Source organism: Choloepus didactylus, assembly GCF_015220235.1.
Source record: "Choloepus didactylus isolate mChoDid1 chromosome 25 unlocalized genomic scaffold, mChoDid1.pri SUPER_25_unloc1, whole genome shotgun sequence".
Lineage (NCBI taxonomy): Eukaryota > Metazoa > Chordata > Mammalia > Pilosa > Megalonychidae > Choloepus > Choloepus didactylus.
In genome coordinates this window covers 618,747-629,466 of record NW_023637606.1, presented here as the reverse complement: position 1 = coordinate 629,466, position 10,720 = coordinate 618,747, and the positions used below count along the sequence as shown (strand labels likewise).

Here is a 10,720-nt window from a genome sequence, read left to right as displayed (position 1 = left end):
CAGAGTGCTTCCTTTTTCAAAAAACTGAAACCTGAGCGTGTCATTCCCTGCTGGAACCACTGAGTGGTTTTCCTTACACCTTGGAGGCCCCTGCAGCCTTGCCATCTCTGCCCTCAGCCTCCCTGACATTGATCTTCCACATTCCTGCCCCAGGACCTTTGCACGGGCACCACCCCCCCCCCCCGCCTTGCCTGGAGCCGGGGCACTCATTCACTTTTGCTGCCCTTTGTCATCCTTTCCAGCCGCTTGAAGCATCGCCTCTTCAACCATTCAACAAGCCCGGCTCCAGCCCCCTCCCTGCCCTGCCCCGGCCTGTGTGTGCCTGGCCCTGGCCTGAGCCTGGGGGCCTGGCCGTGACTAGGTTTCAACTCGCAGTGTAACAGGGCTGGGGGGTGAACAGGGGGACAAAACACAGGAGCAAGTAAAATACACATGTGTGGGGCCACGGCGAGAAACCAAGCTGACAAGGGGGCAGGGAGCATGGGGTGGGAGTTTGCAACGGTGGCCAAGAGGCGGCGCTTGGAGACTTTGACGTTCTGGAAGGAGCAGCGGGAGGTGAGGGAGAGCAGGCAGGTTGCAGCTAATGGGGGAGGGGGGTAGAATTCCAGGCTGAGGCTCCTGCAGGTGCAAAGTTCCTGAGGTCGGCCTGGGCCTGGGGTGTAGGTGAGGCGGCCGGTGTGGATGGGGCAGGCAGAGCCATGTTGGGGGCTCGGTGAGGCTGCTGGCTCTCCCAGGAATCCAAGGGGTGTCACTGTGGTGTTGGGAAGGGTCCAGGTGGGCTGTGGGGTGTGGGGTGGGGGGACCTGGGCCAGGCTGGTGGTAGGTTGGTGGCCTGAGCAACGAGAAGGATGAGCCACAATTGGCTGAGTGGGGGACACAGTGGGGTGGGGCAGCTTTGGGGGTGAAGTTTGCACCCAGCCTGGCTTGGGCAGGCATCTGCAGCTGTTGGCTCATCCAGCACCAGGCGGTAGCCCTGACAGCGACAGTCGAAGCTTGGGGAACCTGCTTGGAGTGGGCAAGGGAAAAATGGGGGGAGGAGGAAACATGTGCCCTGGAACCCCCCCTCCCCGGGGGTGGGGGGCTGTGCACACCGGTCCGCAGGTGACTCTGAGTCCTATCCCGGGGAATAATCGTGTGCCCCCGAACCCCCACGCCGCACCCCGGGACGTCGGGGCGGGGAGCGGGGATCGGCGGCGGCGGGCGGCGGCGGCCCGCGTGGGGAGGGGGCGCGGGCTCGCAGGCTCCGCCCCCCGCCCCCGCCGGAAGGGAAGGGGAGGGCAGGGGAGGCGGCGGCCGGCGCGCAGCGAGCAGACGCGGCGGAGCGCGGGCGGCGGCGGGCACCGAGCGGCCGGGAGCGGGCGCCTCGCCAACGCGGTCACGTGCCGCCCCCCGCCCGGCCGCCCCCGCCGCCGGGTGGGCCGCGCCGCGCTCCCCATTCATAAATCCTCCGCCTTCCCCGCGACGATCGGGGACAGAGCCGCGAGCGCCGCGCACCGCCCGCCGCCCCGGGGCCCGCGCGCCCCGGCGCTCAGGTAGGCGCGGCCGGGCCGGGAGGCGCGGGGCGGCGGGAGGACGCGAGCGAGGGCGCCGGGGATCCCCCAGCCCGCTCCCCTTGGGCCACCCGGAGGGGACCCGCCCACGCCCGCGGCCCGGCCTCAGTTTCTCCCCGTAGGACGGGGCGAGCGAGGCCTCGCCGCCTCCCGGGGTAGCCCAGGTCGACGCGGTCCTGGGAGGGCTCTCGGCCGTCCCGGGTCTCCCCCCCATTGTTGCCCCCCATCCCCGCTCGCGGCCGCCCTGCCCCCGGGCCGGCTCAGTGGGGGGTGGGGGGTGGGCAGGGCCGCCGGGCACCCCGGGCTGCCCCGTGGGAACCTACCCCCCCCAGGAATCCCGGCTTCTCCGCCCCTCCGCCTCCTGCCGTCCTTCCCGTTCTCCTGTCACCGTGCCTGCGCCTCTGCACCCTCCCCAGGTCCCCCCCCAGGCCTGAACTCATTTCCCGACCTACATCTGCGCGGCTTCCCCCCCCTCCAGCCCCCCGCCACCCCCAGGATCTAGGGGAGCCCACCTCGGGCCTGGAGCGCCGAGGCACCCTCCCCCTTCTCTGCCTCAGTTTCCCTTGCTGTCATGTGGGGGGCGAGCCTGAAAGGGGCTGGGGCCCTGGGCCCCGAGGCTGTGGGAAAGGGCCCCGTGGGGCGCCCCGACCGAGGTTGGGTGCCATCGGTGGCGCCGAGATGCAGCCCCCGCCCCGGTCCTCGGTTTCCCGGTGGAGGACGCGCGGCGGCCGGGCCAGCCGGGACGGGAGCGGCTGCAGGAGCGCAGGGGCCGCCGGGCGCCGCAGCAGCCATCTTGCCGCCCAGGGCCTGCTCGGCCGCCCCTGCAGGAGGCCTCCCGCCCCCCTCCTGCGCCTCCCCTCCCCGTGCTCCCCGGCAACCCTCCCGCCCCCACCCCAGCCTCGGCCTGTCGCTCGGTCACCATGGGAACCAGATTCTTCAGGGCTGGGAACAGATGCGCCCTCTTTGTCCTTTTCACTCCCACTAACCCCCGGCAGAGGGGGTCCTTTACCTCCCCGCGGCCGTGACCCCAGGACTGGGGCGCCCAGACCCCACTCCCACCCCACCCCCCGGGCCGTCCTGGTTGGACAATGCGGGGGACTTCTGGATTCCTCCGTCTATAAATGGGGTTCCTGCTCCGGGGTCCCCTGCACGATGGGGACCCCGAAAGTGTGGGGCCCGCCTGAGTCAGCTGCCTGGCCTCGGTTTCCCCATTCCTCCGAGGAGTGCTCCCCCTCCCGGGCAGGGTGCCCTGGCAGGGCCGACCACACCAGCCAGGGAGGCGGCTGTCACCTCCGCGCTGCTGCGCCTGCCCGGTTTAAAAGCCGGGTGGGGGCTGCTCCAGGGCGCCCCCTCCCCGCCTCGCCTCTCCGCACCCCCCTCTCCCCGTGACTCACTGCTCCGTGTGGGTTCAGCAACCGGGAGGGGAGAGGGAGGCTGATTTGCAGCGTGGGGAGGGCCCGGGGGAGGTGCCCCGAGCTGAGCAGGCCCTGCCCCCCCAGGCCCCTCCTCCCACCCCAAAATGCAGCCCACGGCCACCATGGCCACGGCTCCCGCCTCGGCCGCCGTCGCCCTGACCACGTCGTGGGACAACGCCACCAGCCGCCCCACGGTGAGCGAGGGGTGGGGGGCACCGGTCGGGGGGGGGGACGCCGGCATCCGGGCGCGGCCCCTGACCCTCTCCTGGCCCGCAGGCAGAGCCTGACCCCGGCCCGGACAGCCACGTGGTGCTGGTGGTGGTTGTGTCGCTGTTCGCGGGGGGCGCACTGGTGGTGCTGTCGGGGGCCCTGCTGCTGTGCAAGCGCTGCTGGGAGGCCCGCCGCTCCGACAGGTGGGCCCGGGGCAGGCGTGTGCCCGGGGCAGGGCCTGCAGGTGGGCCTGGGGTGGGGGGCACAGTGCCCCCATTCGTGGCTGCGTAGTGCGGGCCATGTGCGTGGCCCCACTGGGCAGGAGCGGGGTGCGGGGGGCTCTGAGGGGAACACGTGTGAGAGGGTGCCGGGCCGGGGAGTGGAGCCGGCTCCTCTGGCTGCGGGACAATGTGGGCTGCGTGCGGGCACGGCGGGTCCTCCGGGGGTGTGTGTGAGTGTGCGTGTGCTTTAGACCCTCTGAGCCCGTGGCCATCTTGCTCTCTCCCTCCCTCCCATGAGTTCTCTTGGCCATCTTGCTCGCCCCCCCCATGTCCCCATGTCCATCTTGCTCTCTCGCCCCCCATGTCCTCGTGGCCATCTTGTCCCTGCCATGTGTCCCTGTGTCCATCTTGCTCTCTTCCCCACCATGTGCTCATGTCCATCCTGCTCTCCCCCTCAATATGTTCCATGCCATCATGCTCTTTTCTTTCCCCATGTGTTCCTGGGGGCACCTTTCTCCCCCCATGCGTCCCCTGCTGTCTTGCTCTCTCCCCGTGTCCCCTGCCACCTTTCTCCCCCCATGTGTCCCCTGCTGTCTTGCTCTCCCGTGTGTCCCATGTCCCCTACCCATGTTGCTCTCCTCTCCCCCCATGTGTCCCCGTGGCCATCTTTCTCCCCCCCATGTGTCCCCTGCTGTCTTGCTCTCCCCCCGTGTCCCCTGCCACCTTTCTCCCATGTGTCCCCTGCTGTCTTGCTCTCCCGTGTGTCCCATGTCCCCTACCCATGTTGCTCTCCTCTCCCCCCATGTGTCCCCGTGGCCATCTTTCTCCCCCCCATGTGTCCCCTGCTGTCTTGCTCTCCCCCTGTGTCCCCTGCCACCTTTCTCCCATGTGTCCCCTGCTGTCTTGCTCTCCCGTGTGTCCCATGTCCCCTACCCATGTTGCTCTCCTCTCTCCCCATGTGTCCCCGTGGCCATCTTTCTTCCCCCCATGTGTCCCCTGCTGTCTTGCTCTCTCCCCCCGTGTCCCCTGCCACCTTTCTCCCATGTGTCCCCTGCTGTCTTGCTCTCCCCCCCCATGCGTCCCATGTCCCCTACCCATGTTGCTCTCCTCTCCCCCCACGTATCCTTGGCCATGTTGCTCTCCTCTCCCCCCATGTGTCCCCGTGGCCATCTTTCTCCCTCTACGTGTATCCCCTGGCCACCTTGCTCCTTATCCGCTCCCCACGTGCCCCACGGCCATCATGTTCTTCTCTCCCCCCCAGAGCCACGGAGGAGGCAGAGAAGGCCATCACCACCTACCTGGACAACAGCACTCAGCCGGCCCCAGGTGAGCGCCTGCACGGCCCTGCCCGCCCGCAGCCCCGTGGCCGCCTGCCCCCTCGGGCCGCCTGACCGTCTGTGTCTGTCTGTCTCCCCCACCAGACTGGGCGCAGCTCGATTCCGACTCATCTCTGTTCCCCTAACCGCACCGCGTAGGTGCCCGCGGCGCGTGCGTGCGAGTGCGTGTGTGAGCGGATGGGCGAGCGCGGCCCGCCCGGGCCCACCCTCTGCTGGCTCTCCTCCGCAGACCCCGACCGCGCCGGGGCCGACCCCGAGGGCCGGGATGCCGAGACGGAGCGCTTCCTGTCCACCGGCTCCACCGGCCGCCGGGTCTCCTTCAACGAGGCCGCCCTGTTCGAGCAGGGCCACAAGGCACAGGACAAGGGCCGCCGGTGAGGAGCTGGGCGCGGGGTCCCCACCCACCCCCGAGGGCGCCCCACCACCTCGACTGCCGTGCGCGCCGTGCGGGAGACCCGGGCCCCGGGCCGGGGTGGTCTTTCCGGCGGGTGGACACAGCCAGCGCGGGCCGCAGGAGGGCTGGGGCCCCCGGTGACAGCTGGCCGGCACAGGTACACCCTGACGGAGGGGGACTTCCACCACCTGAAGAACGCGCGTCTCACCCACCTGCACCTGCCGCCGCTGAAGATCGTCACCATCCACGAGTGTGACCCAGGCGAGGGCAGCGCAGCCGCCACGTCCAAGGCCAGCCTGGCCATCTTCCAGGTGAGAGTGGCCCGGGCTGGGGCCTGGGGACCCAGCGTCCTGCTGGAGGGAGCTCGTCCTGTGCCCCAAGAAGGAGCCAGGGCTCGGGGTCAGTTGAGGTGGATGGGACCCCCCGGCCTGCACCGCCCCAGCCCCCCGCCACCGCTGCGTCCTGTGCCCTTTGACCTGTCCCTGCTTCTCCCCCACCCCGCTCTGTCCCGCAGCCCCCAGGGAAGGCCCTCACCGGCCGGTCCTTGGGCCCCAGCTCCGCCCTGCCAGGTGACCCCTATAACTCGACCGCCAGCGCCGCTGACTTTGCCGAGTGCAGCGCCTCAGCATCGAGCAGCTCTGTGGAGGGCGCCTCGGTAAGGGGGCTGCGGGCCCCCTGGGCTGGGAGCAGTGGGCCCCTCGGGGCAGGGGTCAGCTGAGACGCTGGGGACAGGAGCCACTCCCACGGCCCTCCAAGTGTGAGCACACGGGAGGCAGGGGACATGGGGCACACACATGTGCTCATGCAATGTCACGTGCTCAGTGTTCACACAAAAGCACATGCATGTGATCATGAGGTCATGTGTGCTCGGTGTCACGCGTTCACATGCAGTGTCATAAGTGTGCTCACGCAATGTCACGTGCACGTGCTCACAATGTCACACTCGTCACATCACATGTTCAAAGAACAGCACGTGTGTGCATGTGCTTGTCATGTCACACGTGCACAATCACACACCACATACGTTCAATGTTTGTGATCACATTGTCATACTTGGGTGTTTGCACTGTTGCATGCGTGACCACACGTGTTCACATGCAATATCGTGTGCTCGTGTTGCATGCATGTGCTTGCAATGTCGCAATCACATTCCACGTGTTCACACAATAGCACGTGTGCTCACATGGTTACACGTGTGCTCACATTCACACATGGTCACCCACAATGTCATGAGTGTGCTCACACACAATGTCACGTGCATGTACTCAGTGTCACAGGCTCACACATGCATGATCACATCACACGTGTCCACACAACAGCATGATTGCATGCTCACAGAATGTCACTGCTCATGTGCTGTCATGTGTCATGCACAATGTGTCATGTGATGTCACACACCGACACCATGTCATGTATGTGTGTTCGCACACACGAGTGGACCCTGGGCCGGTCCCAGTCCATCTCAGAACAGGGGCAGCCTGGGAGGGCCATCCCTGCACCCCCCACCCCCACCCCCTCCTCTCTGGACCCCTCTCCCCAAAACCTCCTCGGTCCAGGAGCCTTCCCCGGGGTGGGCAGCTGGGGACACTAGCTCTCACTGGCCGGGCTGAGCCTGGGGGCGCCCCCTGCTCCTGCCTGCACGGTGGGAAGGGGCGTCGGGCGGCGCCAGCCCGCCCGCGTGTTTGCCGAGCCGTGTCCGGGGCCGCCCCGGGCTGGAGGGAGGTGCTGGGTGCTCAGCGCCGGACCCCGTGGGGGCTCACAGCCCGCCCCTCCGCCCCAGGGGGACGCGGGAGCCAGGAGCGCCAGGGCCGGCGGGCCGGGGGCGGCGCCGGGGCCCGGGGAGGCCGGGGCCGGCTCGGTGCTGCAGTTGCTCACCCGCCTGCGGCGCCACGCCAGCCTGGACGGCGCCAGCCCCTACTTCAAGGTCAAGAAGTGGAAGCTGGAGCCCAACCAGCGCGCGTCCAGCCTGGACACGAGAGGTGGGGCGGGGCTGGGGGCGGGGCCCGGTGGATGGGCGGGGCTGGGGCGGGGCCCGGCGGATGGGGCGGGGATGGGGCGGGGCCTGGGCTGAGGCTGGGCGCAGCGGCGCCTGCCAGGGGCTTCTTGTCCCGCGCCCCGCAGCGGCTGACAGGTGCAGCGGGGACGGGGCCGACGAGGAGGAGGGCGCCTGCGGTCAGTGGGGACCCGGGTGGCAACCCCTCCCTCACCTCCCCCGTGCCCTTGGCCACGGCCAATTGCTTGTCTGGGCCTCGGCTGCTCCAGGCGCGGCCGGCGCTTTCTATAAGGCAGCCGTAGCATGAAGCTGCATGGCAATAACGCTTTATTTATAAAGAGGTCCTGGGCCGGGCACCAGCCCTGCAACCAATAACATTGGTCCTCCTGCCATGCACCCTGCGTGCACCTGTGGGTGGGCGGCACCCCACTAGCAGACTCTGCCTGCACCTCCCTGAGATCTCGGGGTGCCACGGTGGCATGGCGGGTCTGGACCTGGCTGAGGGGCACCTGCTGCTGCAGAGGAGGCAGTGGTGGGCTGCAGCCCTGGGGGGCTCAGCAGCAGAAGTGTGGGGACAGTCTGGGGGCAGGGGCGAGGGAATGGGGGATGATCCGGGTCCAGGCAGGCACAGACCTCTGCTTATGGCCTGGGGGGCTGAGGGGAGCTGACCCCAGCTGGTGCTGGGTGTGGGGTGACTGAAAAGGCTTCCAAGGAGGGCCGGCCCCATAGGCTGCCTGCTGGGAGCTGAGGTGGATTTGGGGCTGAGTGTGATCCTTGTTGGTGATTACAGTCAAATGAGCTTGTGGAAGCACCCAGAACCTGTTTGCCGGGTGCCGGCCCTGCCTCCCACACCTGCCGCACGCCAATCCCCAGCCACCCCCCCACCCCAGGCCCCACCGGCTCCGTCCCTGCGTCCTGCCCTCCCCGCTCCCGGGCTGAGCCATGCCTGTCCCCACCCCCACCCCAGCTCTTTGGGCCTAGCTCTTCTGCCCTCTGTGCCTCAGTTTCCTCACCTGTATAGCAGGGACCCAGTCACACCCCAGGGAGGTGCCATGCACACACCTGACCCAAGGAGCAGTCAGTGGATGGCTACGGCTCACCCCAGGGCTGCAGCCTGCCGGCGAGGGCAGCTGGGCTGAGGGTCCATGCTCGCCCCCCCAGGCTCCCCAAAGCGGCACCACTTCCAGCGGCAGCGGGCGGCCAGCGAGAGCACGGAGCAGGAAGGCGATGCTGCCCCGGGGGACTTTATCCAGTACATCGGCCGCGCCGGCGAGGCCAGGGCCTTCCCACCGCCCAGCCCCTTCCTGGCCAGCCCCAGCAGCCCGCCCCCCGCTCTCGGCAGGTATTTTTCAGTAGGTAGAGGTGCTGGGGACGGACCCGTGGGCCCCTGCCCTGCCCATCTCCCCTAGGCAGCCCAGGGAGCGCCCTCCCGGTCTGCAGGCACCCACTGGCACCCCTGGGGCTGCACAGGCCCTGCAGCGGCTGACGCAGGGCCACCGCTCCAGCACGGATTGGGTAAGGCAGCAGGCGTGGTCCAGAGGCAGCCCCAGGGTCCCCAGGATAAGGTGCCCACCCAGCAGGGCTGCCAGGGTGGTGTGCCTCTCGGCACTACTGCTTCCGGGTTGAGCCCATGGCCCAAAGAGGGGATCCAGGAAGCAGAGCAGATTTCCTCCTCTTGGGCCAAACCCTCCCTCCACCACGGACATCCTCTTGGTGTCCAGATGGAGCCACAGCTGCGGGCTTGCAGACTGACCCACGGGGTGGCCTCTCGCCCCTTCCGCTCTCTGGAGTAGGCAGGGAGCCGGGAGGGGGAGGGCCCTGACTGGAGGGCGCCCCACCTGCTCCCTGGGTGTCCTCAGGCCCTCAAGTCATGGGATGATAGAGCGGAGGGAGCTCCAGAAGGTTCTGGAGCTGCACAATTACACCTTCCTTTTGTGTGTCACCCTCCTGGTCCCTTAGGCATCTGGGATGGGGAGGGTGCTGTGACCCCCCCCCCCAGCATCACCGTATTTACCCAATGCTAGAGAGAAGGGGAACCCCTCTTTGCAGGAGACACTGTTAAGCCCCAGGCGGTCCTATGAGCAGCCCTGGGAGAACAGCAAGGCAGGCACTGGGTTGACCCTCAGGGCGTCCGCCCCGGAGGCGGCGGAGGCGGCGGCAGTGCCTCCTAATAGTCGGACTTCTGGGGGCCGGCCCAGCCCTGAGGCCCCCACCCTCCGTGACCCAGAGGTGGGGTGGCCGTGGCTGGTGCGGGGAGGGCGGCTCCTCTGACGGCTGCGCCCGGCTTGCAGGCTAGAGGCCGCCGGGGAGCCAGGCGCGGTGGGCGGCGCCAGCCCCGAGCGCTCCCCCGAGCGCGCGGGGCCCGAGCAGCAGCAGCAGCAGCAGCAGCAGCAGGAGGTGGACGCCGAGCGGGAGGCGGCGGCCGATCCGGCCCAGACCACGTACCGCGACATCTGGAGCCTGCGCGCCTCGCTGGAGCTGCACGCGGCCACCGCCTCGGACCACAGCAGCAGCGGCAACGACCGCGACTCGGTGCGCAGCGGCGACAGCTCGGGCTCCGGGGGCGCGCCGCCCGCCTTCCCGCCGCCCTCGCCGCCGCCCGCGCCGCGGCAGCGGTCCAAGGACGGCGGCGACGCGGGCGAGGCCGGCGGCCCGCGCAAGCTGCTGCAGATGGACAGCGGCTACGCCAGCATCGAGGGCCGCGGCGCGGGGGACGAGGGGCCACCCAGCGCCGCCGAGAAGCGCCTCTCCTTCGGCAGCGCGGCCACCGCGGAGGGCAGCTTCGAGGCGCCCGCGGCCCAGACGGAGGCGCCCGCGGCCCCCGCCCGCCCGCGCAGCCCGCGCGCCTGGCCCCGCCGCGCCCCGCGCCGCGACTACAGCATCGACGAGAAGACGGACGCGCTCTTCCACGAGTTCCTCCGCCACGACCCGCAGTTCGACGAGACCCCGCCGGCCGCCGCGCGCCACCGCGCCCGCGCGCACCCCCACGCGCACGCGCGGAAGCAGTGGCAGCAGCGCGGCCGGCAGCACAGCGACCCCGGCGCGCGCGCCGCCCAGGCCCCGCCCCCGCTCGGCGCCGAGCCCCGCCCCGCGCGTGCGCCCTTGCGGCGCGGCGACAGCGTCGACGGCCCGCCCGACGGCCGCGTCCCCGCCGTGGGGGCCGCCGACGCCGACGCCATCCCCGTCATCGAGGAGGAGCCCGGCGGCGGCGGGGGCTGCCCGGCCTCGGGCCTGTGCGTCGAGCCCTCGGGGGCGCTGCTGGGCAAGCTGGCGGCAGGCCTCGACGACAGACTCTTCCTGCCGCGCCTGGACGAGCCCGCCGTCCCCGCGCTGGCGGCCGCCGCGCCCACGTCCCCCGACCGCAGCCCGGCATAAGCGCCTCGTCGCGGGCCCAGCCTCGTCAGCCAGTCCAGCGCCTCGCGGGGTCGGGGCGCGGGAGCACCTGGGCGCGCATGCGCAGGACATGCCCCGGGCTGTCCCCAGGCGCATGCGCACGGGCCTCGGGGTTGCTGTCGGGGCGTCGCGGCGGAGGGAGGCACGAGGTCCGCGGCTCGACGGCGCGCGACGGGAGAGCGCTGCTCTTCGGGCTCCGGAACACGC

The 10,720-nt window shown here is 69.9% G+C and overlaps 1 protein-coding gene across 3 annotated transcripts; it reads left to right on the top strand.

Annotated features, from left to right (window-relative positions):
• Positions 1–3,049: 3,049 nt before the first annotated feature.
• On the top strand, positions 3,050–10,635 carry LOC119525454 (CACN subunit beta associated regulatory protein). Of its 3 annotated transcripts, none has more exons than XM_037824217.1 (9): positions 3,050–3,159; positions 3,242–3,378; positions 4,658–4,722; positions 4,963–5,107; positions 5,285–5,438; positions 5,642–5,782; positions 7,024–7,106; positions 8,282–8,458; positions 9,412–10,635. In XM_037824217.1, exons 1-9 carry the CDS (start codon positions 3,070–3,072, stop codon positions 10,493–10,495), a joined length of 2,076 nt encoding a protein of 691 aa, XP_037680145.1. In that variant the 5' UTR covers positions 3,050–3,069; the 3' UTR covers positions 10,496–10,635. The 3 variants fall into 3 exon arrangements, with proteins under 3 accessions (XP_037680145.1, XP_037680144.1, XP_037680146.1); XM_037824216.1 differs by having other exon boundaries at positions 6,908–7,106; positions 8,282–8,462; XM_037824218.1 differs by lacking the exons at positions 5,642–5,782; positions 7,024–7,106 and having other exon boundaries at positions 8,282–8,472.
• Positions 10,636–10,720: the final 85 nt, after the last annotated feature.

What these genes read in the sequence shown, in the direction of transcription:
- LOC119525454 (XM_037824216.1), top strand. Translation starts at nt 3,070, where the DNA reads ATGCAGCCCACGGCCACCATGGCCACGGCTCCCGCCTCGGCCGCCGTC. An exon ending in CAGCACTCAGCCGGCCCCAG is followed by an intron (nt 4,723 to 4,962) that starts GTGAGCGCCTGC and finishes TCTCCTCCGCAG; the next exon opens with ACCCCGACCGCGCCGGGGCC. An exon ending in CCAGCCTGGCCATCTTCCAG is followed by an intron (nt 5,439 to 5,641) that starts GTGAGAGTGGCC and finishes TCTGTCCCGCAG; the next exon opens with CCCCCAGGGAAGGCCCTCAC.